This window comes from Dromaius novaehollandiae, chromosome 7, assembly GCF_036370855.1.
Source record: "Dromaius novaehollandiae isolate bDroNov1 chromosome 7, bDroNov1.hap1, whole genome shotgun sequence".
Taxonomy (NCBI): domain Eukaryota; kingdom Metazoa; phylum Chordata; class Aves; order Casuariiformes; family Dromaiidae; genus Dromaius; species Dromaius novaehollandiae.
Window position 1 is genome coordinate 45,135,831 of NC_088104.1, and position 14,773 is coordinate 45,150,603.

The 14,773-nt window shown below is 46.9% G+C and overlaps 1 protein-coding gene across 1 annotated transcript in view; it reads right to left on the reverse strand.

Moving 5' to 3' along the window:
• Nucleotides 1-9,682: 9,682 nt before the first annotated feature.
• COL6A1 (collagen type VI alpha 1 chain) overlaps nucleotides 9,683-14,773 on the reverse strand; it is a 31,952-nt gene continuing 26,861 nt past the window's right edge. Inside the window, exons 31-35 of the mRNA XM_026107438.2 lie at nucleotides 14,609-14,718; nucleotides 13,770-13,953; nucleotides 13,237-13,411; nucleotides 12,668-12,697; nucleotides 9,683-11,744 (exon numbers count right to left, since the gene is read on the reverse strand). Of these exons, the coding sequence (XP_025963223.1) occupies nucleotides 11,134-11,744; nucleotides 12,668-12,697; nucleotides 13,237-13,411; nucleotides 13,770-13,953; nucleotides 14,609-14,718 (1,110 nt within the window). The 3' untranslated portion in view covers nucleotides 9,683-11,133. The remainder of the gene's footprint in view (nucleotides 11,745-12,667; nucleotides 12,698-13,236; nucleotides 13,412-13,769; nucleotides 13,954-14,608; nucleotides 14,719-14,773) is intronic.

The following is a 14,773-nucleotide window of genomic DNA, read 5'->3' on the forward strand; positions in this document are numbered from 1 at the left end:
TTGGCAAACTGTTTCGCTTCTTCCCAGCTGTATTCTGTGGAAGGATGACTATAATTTGCTTTTCTCAAGAATCTCTTTCTTGTCCTTGCTCCTGCCACTGGGAGCATTCCTAGGCCTGCATTTTCAGGATACCAGGTCAGATTTCAACTTTCAGTTTAGGAAATGATTTGCTGCTGGGTGGTATAAACTTGTTATTGAAGATGGCTAACTGAGCATATTCTGCTAATCCACATGTAAGCCAGAGATTGCTTTGCATAGCTTGTTTGTTAATTGTTTCAAAGCTGCCTTTATACAGACAATTTGTGCTTTAATACCTTTCAAGTCTCTAGGACAACTGTGCAAAACAAACATGTCGAGGTTCTCACTCTTCCTTGCCAAAAGTACAGTTTGGGCTTATTAAACCATACTTCTAACATTGCAGGGGGCAGAAAGGCTTTTTGCTGTCCAGCAAAGCCTTACTGGGAGTCAGGTGCAGGCTATGCGCTGGCATGGGGGAATTGATCGCTGCTGACAGACGTTCATAGACTCACAGATTTGGTGGGGAGGGACCTTTATGGTTAAAGGTCTCAAAATTAAATAATCCTTGTGTAACTAACCTGTGGGCCAACTGGAAAAGAAAGAGTGACCAAACAGACTTTTTAAGCTTATATAAAAACAACCCCAAGCAGGCCCAGGACCAAGGAGGAAGGACACCCACTACCATCAAACTTCCTGATTCAAAGCAGTTTTTTCAGGTTGCCCTTGTATTGACAAGGTCTGCTATGAGGACCTCCTTAGATAACATGGCTGGGAACAGTCCTCCAGCTTTTTTTGCTATAGCCTTATCTCTGAGTGCCCCTACAGGTTTCTGGCACCATGGAAGAGAATGGGGTGTTTAGGTCATGAAAGAAAAACAAGAAGGCAAACAAAGAGACCTCAGACAGGTAAAAGACTGTGTAAGAAAAGGAAGAATGTGATTTCCATGTCCACAGTGGAAAGGCCAAGGAGTAATAGGCAAAAAATGTTGCAAGAGATATTTAGACTGGACATTAGGAAATGTTTTCCAAAGGTAACAATAGTTGTACTATTAGCAGTGCTAATAAGTAGTCATAGCATTTTGCACTAAAATAGACTGTCTGCAGATGTTGTAAAATCTCCACATTCAGAAGTCTTTAAGATGGGATAAATGTACATCTGAGAGGGAAAGAAAATAAGCATCCTATCAGACAAAACATAGCCTTAAGGTGGAAAATGGGCCAAATGACTTCTTAAAGTCCTGTCTCACATTATTTTTCAGTGCTTCTATGACTGAAGAAATCTAAGTTCAGGGAGGCAATATCTTTTATTAGACTAACAGATAGACTGTGGAAAAAAAAGCTTTTAGACAAATGCTTAAGCCCACCAGGCCTGCTACAATGTACAGTTTATGCAGGCAGATCACATGACTCCATAAGAAATATTGCTCCAAATATTTCTTTGATGTTTTTGCCCACTAAGAAGCTCTTGTGCAAATGCCAAGATACTTCTGTGTTGTGCTCCCCCCAGTCCCCCGAAGGGCCTGCGTTTTCTGTTTGTTCAAAATACTTCTGTCTGTTGTACGGACTCCATCAAGCACTCACCTCCACCAGTCCCACCTCAGGTAATAGGATGGTGTGTAGGCACTGAAGTTTGGGTCATTTATGCCTTGGAGGATCTATTGTTGGGGGTCTGAAAACATCTCCTAGGAGATGCCTCCTAATAATGATAGGGCTGCATGTAAAATGAATCAACATTTTTGAATCTGTGATTTTTTGGAATGTCTCATCCCACAAGACAAATTCAGAACGTTGACTCTTTGTGCCAACCCAAGACAAAAACAAATGTTAACACGATGGAATTTCCTGCAGGTTGGAAATTCTGATTTTTTTTTTTCTTTTTCAGCTCTTCTTGGCATCACCTCACTAGCCTATCATAGTGCAGCGTCCCAGTAGTGAGACAAACAGAAAACATGCTGAGCAGGAACAGACACTTACAGGAAACACTGTGCAACTGGCTGAGCAGGAAGGAATTTCTTGGACTGGTGTTTTACATAAGGAGACAACTTCATGTGCACGCTAATGTTATCTTCCAGAAGGACGGAGAAATTGTGGGCCTGCAAGGGTCATGATTTTCAAGTCCAATATACAAAAGAGACGAATGGATAACACAGAAATGACTAAGAAGTCCTACACCATCAGAGGAGAGGGGTTATAAAACAGTACAATGGCTGGGAGTCTGTACAACCTTCTTGTTACAGCAGAAAGAAACTGAACTGTATTCTCATTTTCACATTAATCCAAAGCAGTTTCCAAAACAGGTTTCTTGGCTCCAGGACACAATCAGTGTCTGTGCCTGTGTTAAAGGAGCAAGGCAAGGCAAAGTATGGACTCGTCTTCCCTATATGTTTACTGGGGAAAATATATGGGATATATAATATCTTCTTATTTCAAGAAATAGTTCATCTCCCAAGACCTTCGGAATAACCCAGAATGAAGTGTTATAACCAAAAAGTGTCCTCTGGAAGAAAAAAAAAAACCAACTCCCCCCGCCTTTCTCCAGAAGCACAATATTAGGGGTGGGATGTGGCTGCATTGTTTCCATCTTCTGCTCTTTCATTCCTTCTTCCTTTTAATATATTATCATCAAAAAGAGGTTCCCCAGCTGTGTTTTCATTTGGTTCAGCAACCTGGATATTAAACTGTAACATTTTTTACAGGGATGACAAAGATGAAAAGTGTTTCCTGTGAACATCTGTAACAACGAATGAGATGAGGAGTTTTGTTCTACTGGGACAGTGGGCAGGTGAAACTACTGCAGTAATATTTCATTGGGATAAATTGCTCCATTACTTCTCAATCCTCACCGGAAACACTGTGTAATTGTCTCAGTATGCTTTGTAGAGGGGTTTGAATACACTCAGGTTTCCAGGAATCTCTCTCAGGGGCTCCCACGTGAGGTAGAGCCTGAGGGCACTTGCTGTCCTCTCATCTGATCAGAGATTTTCTGTGTCCTGGTGCAATTACATGTACTATAAAACCAAAGGCCAAGCCATTTACATTGCTCCTCACACCAATAATGCCATGGCACTCCTGTAAGCACCTTTCATAGTTTCCATACAGCTATGTTATTCTACACAGTTTCTATACTGGCTTTCCCCGGCATGGGGATGGCCCACGGGTTGGTCACACTCCCTTTCTAGGCCCTGGACACTGGGCTTGACACTCAGGTTTTATGCCCAAGTGTAGCTTGGGCTTAAAATGTTAAAAGCACGAGCTTGTCCTGAATTTCAAAACCCTGCAATACCCCAGGATTGATGGCACAGCACAGTGGGGGCAGTTTGAGCAGGCTTGCCACTTTGAAGAGTTAGCAGGTAAATGAAAATGAGCAGTTGCACACCAAGATGCAATCAAGAACGGGTATTAAACAGAGCTGATTCAGAAGCTTGCTAACAGCAGTTCAAGCTTCTCCAGAATTAGTTGTTTTAATGGCCTCCTTCTGCCAGGCTTTGTTTGGTTTGTGAACTAATCTTCCTCACTCCCAGTCAAAAAGCCACGTGCTTAAGAAACAGTATTTAAACAAAACAGAAAAGCAAAGAACTGGAAAACGAACAGCATCAATTACTCACTTCAAAAATATATCAACAGTCCTTTGCAGTCATCTTTTAACTTCTTGTTGAGACAACTGCTGGGCCAGCTGGCTGCACCTCCCCTCCTGTCATACACCCTTCAAGAGCTTCTTGTTGCCGCTGTGTCCAAGAGCCCTGCCACAGACCTGCTGAGGGGCATACAGAGATTGTCCTTTTTGCAGAAGAGTAGGGAATACAGGCATTGCAGATCCAGCACAACCTCCTGGCAGATAGTGAGGACATATTTTGAGCAGTGAGGCCCTGGATGAGCATGCTTGTTATGTGTACAATTTAGTTATGTGCAACCAAAGAAGACTCCTTATGTGTAGATCCAATAATTCATTGTTTGTCTAACTGATGTCTGCCCAGCCTACTCAAAATCCGACAAACAGCTACTTTACTCTGGTTACAGTATGAGTGTTTATAATCCAAATTACCTAATTTTTGGTGGGAATTAACAATAACTAGAAGTGCTATATGCAAACTTCCTAGAGCTATGCCATCCTCTCCTACCCTACCTCATATGCACTGTTATGGGGAGCCACGAGCATCTTAAGTTCTTTCCTTGGGGGAGTATGATGAGGGTGGTTGTTTCTTCCTCCTTGGTCTTGGATTTGCTCAGAATTACTTTTACGTTTCAAGCCCATAATTCTTAATGGGTTATGGTCTTTTCTCTGCTGCTCCCCACAAGCTTAGATACACCATGATTCCTTCTCCATATATGATATTTCTTTTAAGGCAGAGAAGCATGCAATTGCACAAAACAAAGCAAAACTTGAGCTAAAACAAATTCAGTAAAAAACCACAGGATAAACAACAGGCATTTGAACATCAGTAATTTGCTGTTCAGCTAGGGCAGGCTGGACAATGATCCTCCGCTCCCTGGGCAAATTGCAGACACAGCAAATGTTTCTTAAATAATTTTGCATACACAGTTAAGAATCAGGCTAGAGCAGCTAATTACTGTTATAGTGCTTGAGGCCTATTACTGGCATTGGGAACACCAATTTGGCTGGGCTACAAGCTATGGAAAGAGTTGCCATGAGAGGCCGTGAAATTACGCTAAACTACTAGCCTGAGAGAAGCCAGTAAAGGAGCAGAGAAGCCTACAGACAAGAGGCATTATTCATAAGCACTATCAGCAGCAGTGATAAAACCCTCATGGAAACAGCTGCACAGACCTTAAAAATAGGGGCCTTCCTGCTATTACCAGAAGTCACACGCTTCCAGCCTCCACCATCCTGAGAGTTGCTATTCCTTCCTTCCCTGCATCACACAGCTCGGGCTCTTACTTCTGAAGCATCTCTGTTGCTCTCCTCTTCACCTTGCCAGTGCAATGCTGCTTGAGCCCTGGAGGTCATGTCTTCTCCTGGGGCTCCATGTGAGACGAGATCACTTTTGCACTGAGGCAGTTGCTCTACTCGTCGGTCCGGGGCCCTGCGGCATGTCACCACCACTGCCATGTTGTCTCCACCAGTCCCATGTTGTCCTGGGCAGTGTCTCCAGAGAAGGAGCTGCCTGGGGCAGGACTCACCTGGAAGAAAGGCACAAAACAGCTCTCTCCCTGGCATGGGGGTAGCATCCACGATGTTACAGCACCTTCCTGTCTGTGGTGGGAGCACTGCAGACCAAGCAAGCACTGACAGGAGTGCAGTGAAATGACTCAGATCTCAGGACTGGCCATATAGCAATGCGCCAGTGCGAGAGAGGTTATCCCTGGGAGAGGAGCTGTGCGTGCAAGATAGGATTTAGGATAAGAAGCAGCTGAATGCGGAGAGTAGGCTACGTTGGCCAAACTAGGATACACTGCTGCAAGGTAAGCAAGGGGAAACAAGGTGGACTTAAATCCCTCTGCATCCAACGGGAAATGGGTTAAAGTTGTCTTCTGCTGGCAATCGGGGCTAGACATAGCTCTGCACAGGTGCTGAGGTAGGGCTGCATGATGCCAGGTAGAGCCATACCTGATGTCACCAGAGAAATGATGACCAGGGCACTCAACTAATTTAAAGACTTGCCCTCATGGCAAAGCCACGAAGCTGAGTAGGTAGGACAGAGACCAACAGTGCCAGTGGGCTGGCGTAGCTCAGCTCCTTGTGGCTCCCAAGTGCAAGCAGTCAAATATCCTCATTTGCATGAGCTAATTTGGCAGGATATTTCTCTCTTGCTCTCCAGACTAACTCTCTTACGTCACTTTGCCCTGTCCTTTAGGACTTTAGTCCTACAGTGCTGTGCCAGCCTGTTGCATTTTTGGAGTTCTTTTCTTGCATTGCTCATAGGATTTGTGTTCAAGGAGTCCCACCAGACTGGCAGAGCAGCATCAGTGGCACTCACCTTCTCTAGCTATCATCTTCCCATGGAGGGCTGTGAATCAGCATTGCCTCAAATGAGGAGAGTTGAGTCAGAGGAAAACACAGAAATATGGCCCAAATTCTGTCATTGTTACATAAACCCCCTTGCTGAACATCTGGAGAGCATCTGAACTTTAACAAAGCAGACCCGCAGGCAGACATTTTTGACCCTCCCTGTAATGGAAGCATAAAAATTGAGACTGAAACAACAGGAGTAAATATAGCCAGAAATGGAAGACAAAATGGGTCCAGCATATAGGGGCTGACTTTGGCCCAAACACTTGGCAATGATTTCTGTGATCCTGCCTGGACAGTGCACGGAGAGACAAGGCAACATATGTAAAAACAAAGCATCGGATACCGCTGAAAAATCCCTGCTGGTCCCTGTTTTCTGAGGAAGCCCATTTTTCATCATGTTCTGTTTAAGATGCTGGTTCCTCTGGGCAAACTGGAGTTTAAAGGGAATATTTTGGTTTTCTCATGGGAAAACTGAGGAACATTTCAAACACTCCAGAATTTTTGCTGGGTTTGGATTCTTTTAGCCTTTTAGTAAAAGGAAAAATCAAGGACATGTCTAGGGGGGAAAAAAAAGTGCATGGAAACAGGAAAAATCCTTCCTTTCACCCACTTTTTTAGCTTAAAACAGAAAAAAAAGAAAAGTTCTAAACCAGCCAAACGTAAGAGAAAGCTTTCCACAGTTTTTCCTAGGTGTCTTTTACCTTCCTTCTTTTTTTTCATTGGGCCCCAGTCCTCAGATAGAAACAAAACAACCATTTCCTTCTGTCTTCCAAGTATTTCTGCAGCAAACATGTTTTACGTGCAGAAGCTGGAAGGAAACCTCTCCCCGTGCCCTGGGTGACTTCTGCATGCATTCTCAGCACAGTGGCCTGGCGAAGGCACACTCTGTGGGCTAGTGCACTCCCCGGGGAAGGAAGGGGGGCACATCTCAGTGGGGGAGGAAAAAAAAAAAAATCAATCTTTCTGAGTCCCTGGGGAGACATTAAGCAACTCCCCCCACTTTTCTTCCTCTGCTTGCAGCTGACAGTGACTCAGCAGAGGGGCAGTCTGAAGCAAGACAGCCATGGCTCAGGCTGGAGGAAGAGAGAAATGAAGAACATTTGGTTTCTATTACAGAAGAGTGGACAAAGACAGGCCAATATCTCCAGAAAGAAGCCCGGGGTGCCAGACCTTTCCAAACCTCCTCCCCACAGTCACAAGAGAGGAAATTACTGCATTGCAAAGGGCTGTTTTCTCCCACTCGCCCTGGCTGCCTCTGTGGGTCTTCATCCCTGGAGTTTCAGCCCACTCTACATTTCCCCTGCAGCTGGCCCCTCTCTCTGGCCCCTCGCGGTCACTTGTGCTAACACAGCTTTTCTTTCACATGGATGCTTTACTGCAGCAGCTCCAGCCCCGCTCCCTTAACAGCCTCTCGAGAAAAACCACTGGCAAAGCACTCAGCACAGCCTGGGTGCAGTCAGCTTCTCAGTGCTGGGAGCAAAGCTCCAGCCTAAGGCATGCTGCCTTTTATGAGCATGTCCCCTGGGGATCATATCCTCTGGCCTCGCAAGCTGGAAGACCGTGGTGTGCAGGGAGTCATAAAGGAAAGGTTCCGGGCAGCAGCTGGAAGTAGAGAGAGACTTCCCTTAGCACGTGGCCTGGGTGCAATGCTCACGGCTGGGGCAGCGACTGCCTTCGCCTGTGAGCACCCAGCTGCCACACCAGCACGCTGCCTCCCCGAAGAGGAAAAGTGTCTGCAGGAGGAGCTGAATCCAGGTGAGGCACCCAGGGACCAGGGCAGGTTGGGGGCGGGGGGTCCACAGCCCCTGCCTCCCTGCATGGCTTTGTCAGTTCAAGTGGATGCACTGCCCTCCCAGCCCTTGGCTCTTCCCCTGGTTTCTGGAGGGCCAAAATCCAGTTTAGGGTCTTCCCTCCAGACCCGGCCACTTCCAGCTTCACCCTGAGACAAAGCAGTGTGAGTAGCTGGGCAGAGCTGACACTTTCCACTCTGGCCCTCCCTCCTCTGCTGCTCCCAACTGTGACAGACACGAAACAAGCTGGCTGCTTTTCCGTTCCTTGTCTTTGCCGTTCATAAAGAGTAACACTCTGCTTATGCACTTGGCTCTGGTGTCTGCCTCGCAAGCCGTGTTTTTGCCCACCTGCCTCCTCACAGCAAGCCGAAGGGGAGCAGGCGCTGTGCAGATGCAAAGTTCACCCATGGCTAGCCTCTCCCTGGCCTGGCTAGCAGACCCCGTGGCTGCCTGGGGGCGCATCCAGAAACCCGGCTCTCCAGCCCTGCACTCTCTGGCCAGCTAGCAGTAGGTGTGTAACCCAGTGGCTTGTCTGTATCATGTTCCCTTCCCTAATGGCTGATTCACACAGATGATTGCAGTGGCCTGCTAAGAAATATTTCTTGAGCCGTAACAATAGCAGCCTCTATTACACATGGACATGAAGGCATTTTTTCCTAACTTTCTGTTGAGAGGGCAGTGGGACATCTGATACAAATGCCGCCAGTAAAAGGACATCATGCAAACTGCAGCCACTTGCACAGCCTCCACGGAAGTGTTCCTCAGAGTTTCCAGCCATGAGGTGTGTCTGGCATTGTAGGACTTCCAGGGAACCCGTATGTCTCAACAGAGATGCCTGTCCAGGGAGAGCATATGACTGAGGAGAGAACATGACAAAAAAGAGAAGCAAGGTAATGCCTTGCTGTTACCAAAACATGACACAAATGTGGCCCAGTGTCTGGGGAGCAAGTGTGTTTGCATGCATGCACAGCAAAAGGTTGCAGCAAGCACCCAGGTCATACAGATACGGCACAGGAGGCTGCCCGAAGAAAGGCACCGTTTTGAGTTGTCTTAGGATGAAACACACAGGCACTTGCGAGGGGTTGGTTTGTTTGTGGGAGGAAGAAAGAGGTTTGAAAGAGCTTTAAAATGGCAACATTTTGGTTAAAAGCTTTTATGTTCCCTCTTCTTCCTTCCAGTCCTCTCTATCATTTCCATCAGGGCCTACACATCTCAAATCAGGCAACTGAAACTAGCAGATGCCTCAAACCTTACATCTCTATTGCCCATATGTAAAAGGAGTAGTTCCTCTTCATCTGACGTCATGCTGGGAGGAGAAAAAACCCCCAAATGTTTAGGGAGCACTCAGCCTGGCAAAGCTGGATGAAGAATTTGATTACTCTCACCACCAGCTCTGTCTCCCAGCAGGGTCCTCAGCTATCCAGGAAATGAGGTACTAAGGATAGACACTCAATATAAGCAGAAAGCAAACACAGCAAATACACTCTTCACCTGATGATCATCACCTCTCTGCAGGACTGAATGTGGCCTGCTGTTCTGTAAACAACTGTGTATAATTATGTAAAGACCATACTGTGAGACATCAGGGACCATGTCATAACTGGAAAGAAAACAAAAGCTGCATAAGCGTTTCCAATCTTATGAGAGCTCAGTGTTCTTTGCATGTAATTTTTTAATGCACTGTTTAACAGGTGAAGATAATTCATAGGATTTCTCAAATCCACAACATTCAATAATGGCTAGCTTTGTGATGAAAAAGCAGTAAATCCCTTTTCTTCTATTCCTTCTATTTTTATGTGAGTTCTGCTGAAGTTCTCATGGATCCCCACAGTCTGTATTTCACTGAATGGATTTTAAAGCCTGCTGAGCTTCTGATATTCAAAACAGACAAAATTCCAACAAGATTATGGAAAAAATTTATTTGTCAAATTTCTGAAGTGGACAATTTTAGCAAAACATAGGCATAAAATAAAACTAAGTTGGATTTTTGGATACAAAGTAAAGAGTTTGGATGTTGATACCTGGTAATCACTGTTGTTTTCTTAGAAGCGCATGAATTCATAGCAAGAGCACCACTGGAAGCACTGAACAAAATCTCGCCCAGCCAAATCACACCTTCAGTGTGGTCTTGGAAATAACCATGTAAACACCAAGGGCCCACTTCACCCATGTAGTGATAGCACCTTTATCAGTATATCTGTAGGGTGTGATTCAAAGCCCCTGGCAGATAATGGCAGTCTTTCCCTTGACTTGGCTGAACTGATGATTAGGCCCTAATTCAATATATAGTACAGTTAGTGCATATCCCTAAGGACCAGGTGCCTAATTCCTAGATGGTCCTGTGGAAACTATATACACCCAGAACTCATTGGGAATTAGACAGCTTGGTGCTTTTGAAAAAAAAAAAAATCCACTAACTGGGCTCAGAGAGATTTTCCAAAATGGAGTTTGGACCATAACAAAAGTCATCAGGTCATTTGTGAGGTTCCTGGTTTCACTGTAGGACCATGAGATTGCTTTGTGAAGGAGTGCAGTTATATAGCTTCTTCACTTGTTTCCCCCACCTCTTATGGCTATTCTGTCTGTCATTTGGTCGGTGCCCAGCCCCCTGCTCCAGATGAGAGCGTCAGCAATGAAGCATGCTCCACCACCCACCTCCACTCCATCCCTGGGAAGTCAGTGCCCAATCCCATGGCACTGGAGGCCAAAGATGCTTTCTACCCATGTCTAGTGCACAGGTAGTTTGGGTAATGAAGTCCAGCCCTCCCTCACCAGCATGGGAGATGCAACTCAAACTTGCCAGCTGTGACAACGATCCCCTCTCAAAGCTTGCTGAAGTGTTGGATGTTTCACTTGAAGCACAATATTGGGTTAGGACCATTGTGAGCCAGGCAAGCGCTCAGCTGGAGTTTGAGGAAAAGAAGTAAACGAACAAAAAAACGGTATCTGAAAAGAGCATAATCAACCTTGCAAGACTGGGCAAGTCCTTAGTGGTATGAAATTCCTCATCCTGATTCTTTCTTGGCAAAACTGGTGGGATGAGATTGCTTCTGTTGTTCTGGAGGCTTATTGCTAGGTGTGCTTGTGTTTGCCTGCTGGGGACAGGGTGGAGCAGGGAAGGCAGTCATAGGGAAGGGAGGAAGGTTTTGGGGCCAAGAGGGTAGAGGTATAGAGGAAGAAGCGGGGGGACAAAGGAAAGGGGACTGCGCACAGACAGACTGTGGGACTATGGCTATCTGTATAGACACAAGTTCCTCAGGTTGATCAAGAATACTGTTAATTTTTTTTTTGCTTGTTTTTCATTTTTAGGGAAGACAGAAGCAGGCACAGCCCTGGCAGAAACCCACCTAGCTGCTCAGTCAACAGCTATTTTCCTGGAGACAGTTTGGTAGAAGACACCACGCAGCAGAGAGGTATAGTCGGGCACGCGGAAGAGGTGGCGCTCCCCATAGACCACATCATAGTCTGCGCTCTTCCCCGTAACCAGGACACGGATGTTGGGCTCATTGACTTGGCTGCCCACTGCCAACACATAGATTTCAATGCCAGCCTGCTGAGCTTCCTGCACAGCCCTCTCAATGGCCCTTGTGGTGATCCCCTGAGAGTTGCCATCAGAAAACACCAGCACCCTCTTCTTTGCCCCGCCACGGGAGGACCTCTGGTACAGCCCCATGATGTACCGCAGAGCAGCGTTGACATCCGTGGCATCGTTGATGAACTCCATGTTGTCAATGGCTTTGGCAATCACTGTGTAGTTGTACTGGAACTGTGCTTCTACCTTCTGTTGGTTCCTGCCACTGTACTGGACCACCGAGACACGCACAGAGTCATCGGCAGGCTTGCCTGCCTCCAGGAACCGCTCCGCCAGCCGCTTCACAAACTTCTTGGTGGTCTCAAAGTTCTTGCTCCCAACACTGGTGGAGCTATCCACCAGGAGGGTGATGTCCGCTGGCCCAGCAAAGTTGACTGCAAGGAGAAAGGGTTGTTATGCCGTTTTCTTTCCCTGTGCCTTTCCAGGTGGAAGGCCACTGAAGTCACTAGTTGTCTCTCAGGTTTCCTGTTTTGGCGTACTTACGAGATCTCCAATCTTTGGCTATTGCCAAACAACTGCTCCAGTTTCCCCTGCCCTAGCGCTATCCTGCACTTGTCCTTTTATTCTTCCATCTTTCTTTTATTGGTTTATGTAGGGCTATACTCCCAGGAACTTATTTGGTTTAGGTAATCTAATGACAATTGTTACTTATCACACTTTTTTTTTTCTTGAGTTACACTGCCCTTCTTGTTTGGGGTACAAATTCATCTCCTGAGCAGACTTGTTTCTGTGATGAGTCTAAGGATTGTATTTGCTTTACTTCTGCCTTTGGGGTGTATCTAACTAAATTACTCCTTGTACTGACTTTTCAACCCAGTTCTCAAATATCCTGTTAGGGTGCTGATTTTCTTGCTTTTCCTTTCCCAATGCATTCTTGATTCAACGCTCTCACTGCCACATAGAGACAGATATTTTGTTACTTGACGCAGCGAAAGCCCGTGAGTCAGTCAGGACTAAATCTGGCACAGCCTCCTTTTTGGATCTGAGGTACCAGAAAAGCAACTGTCTAGGCTTTTCTTAGCCCAGTGCCCCAAGTGCTTTGGGCTGGCGTGTGTGTGTGTGTGCTCACCCTGCTATGAGTGTCTGAGTCTGACCAGGTTTACTCACTCTTTTCCAGCCCAGATCTGCATGCTGTATATCCAGGCCAGAAGCAGAGCACAGGAGCCTTCCTGTTGCTTATACCCTGTTGCCAAAGGTCTCCAAGCCATACGTTCTTACAGATACAGATGTCCCCTGCCCCCACCACAGTATCCACAATCCCTCCCTGTGTTTTATGGCACGAGGAGTGAATACTCACTTGGGCAGGTGTAGTCTGGACATTTCTTCTCTGTTAAAAAGATCAAAAAAGAGTATGTCACCGACCCACCCAGGAAAAATCACTTCTCCTACACTACAGCTTTCTATGGAGCCAGGAGTGGGGGCAAATGCTGGGGGCTCACCTAGCTTAGAGAGCTTAGACCACATTGTGCAAGGTGCTGTGCAAATGTTATAAACATGCACCAGAGAGCACAGAGGTCTGTGCTTGAAAAATACTACAGACAGAGCTATCCTGCACCAAGTGAGGATCTGGACATGACTATGAAGTGTGTTGAGACACAATACTGAGATACAAGTTCCTTGTTTAATGAAAGCTTGGAAGCTCTTCCCTCAGTGCCTTAAGTGCAGCTTAAGAGAATGACCAGGGGGTGACAGAGAGGGCAGCCCGAACCCCTCACCCTTTTATTGTGACAGTCCTTGCTATGTTCCTTATTGCCTTCAACCAAATCCCTGGGGCTTCTGCAATTTTCCAGGAGTGATGAGCAAGACCAGCCTGGGGCCAGGGCATCCCATAGCCCCCAGTTGCCCTCGCACAGGGCTTTCACCCACCTTGGCAGACATATGAGGTGATATTCTGCAAGAAAGTGTCATCCAGGAGCTCGGCATAGTTGTCCCTCTGAATGGACAGTCCTGGTCTGGTGGGTCTGCTTAAACAAGCAATGTCATTCAGGTGATCTGGATTTGGGGGATTCCGGAAAATGTCACCTATCCCAAGGGAAACCACCTGCAGGAAGGTTAAAAAGTCCATTACTGGTGTCTAACAAACACATTCATAAATATGGCTGTTCATTGCTCAGACTGCTTAGAAGCACCAGGTCCTTTCAAACAGGGTGACAGGACAGCTGAGAGGAGCACAGCATGACTGTGTTCCACAGCAAACAGCTTTCCAGACATGGTTTATCACTCCATGGAAACACTTCTAGTGACATGGGTCCTTCTGCCCTGGCCTTGGGGAGCAAAGGTGTGGAGAGCCCCAGAGAGCTTGCACTACTCTGACTCATGGTTGCTATGTGGCTCTTTCTTGCAGTCAGTCAGGGTGCTTCCCTACACTGCCAGCCTGCCTAGGGCTTCCATGCTCTTACCGGGGTGACATCGCAGAGGGAGGAGAGAGGGGTAGGATCCCGCAGAGTGTCAGAACGTCCATCCGTGATAACAATGGCAACACGCTTGTCAGAGGTGAATCTCCGCACCAGGTTCTCCTTGGTGAACTGCAGGGCCTCTCCGGTGTAGGTGCCACCAGCTATCCATTTTAGGTTTTTGACTGCCCTGCAAGTATGGACATCAGTGAGTCTGCAAGTCCTGCCCCACAGATATCTCTGAAATATCTGGGACACATAACCCGCTGACATATTTGCAAGGCAAGGCAGCATCCCACCTGCTCGGGGCTTTGGGAAGGCAACTGGCAAGTTCCTTGGCCTCAGCACCACCTGCAAAACTGCCAGTCAAATGCGTGGCTGCTCTTGCACATGACTGGTGGCCAGTGATGCTCCAGGGGAGCTGGGACCCACTGTCTGGCAAGGCAGTCTTTTCCTAGACTGAAGGGCAGTGATGGCAAAGCTGGAGACAGACATCAAGGCTAAGCTCTGCCCTGTGCCAGAGTGCCAGTAAACCAAGGAGATGAGGTCCTGGTGCGATTTCTGTGTCTGTGAAGTGAGACCAGACAAAACTGTAGGGGACATGTCTGCAGTGCTCGAGTGACAGGCTTATACTGCCCTTTGGGAACAACCCATAGTGGGAAAAGAGAGGACAGGACTCCCTGGAACTGCCAGTGCCCATCTGATTGATATGATAGTACTCAGTGCTTTCCATTAAAGAGCATTTAGCATCCTTACAACCTGCAGGAGTCACTGGCTCAGAGGTGGAGGCTGAGATGTGAGTAGGGAGGCCCTTGGCTGGGTCTCTGAACAGTGTGCGGACTTACTGTTTCAGTGCCCCGATGTTGTCTATGTTGGCATCCCCCATGGCCACCAGCTCCTGTGTGTTGTCATGGCTGTACTGCACGACTCCCACGCGGGACTCACCAGGTTCAAACTGTTGAGAAAACAGAAGCCAATTAAAGCCAGATACTTGCAGGGCCCCGGAGAGC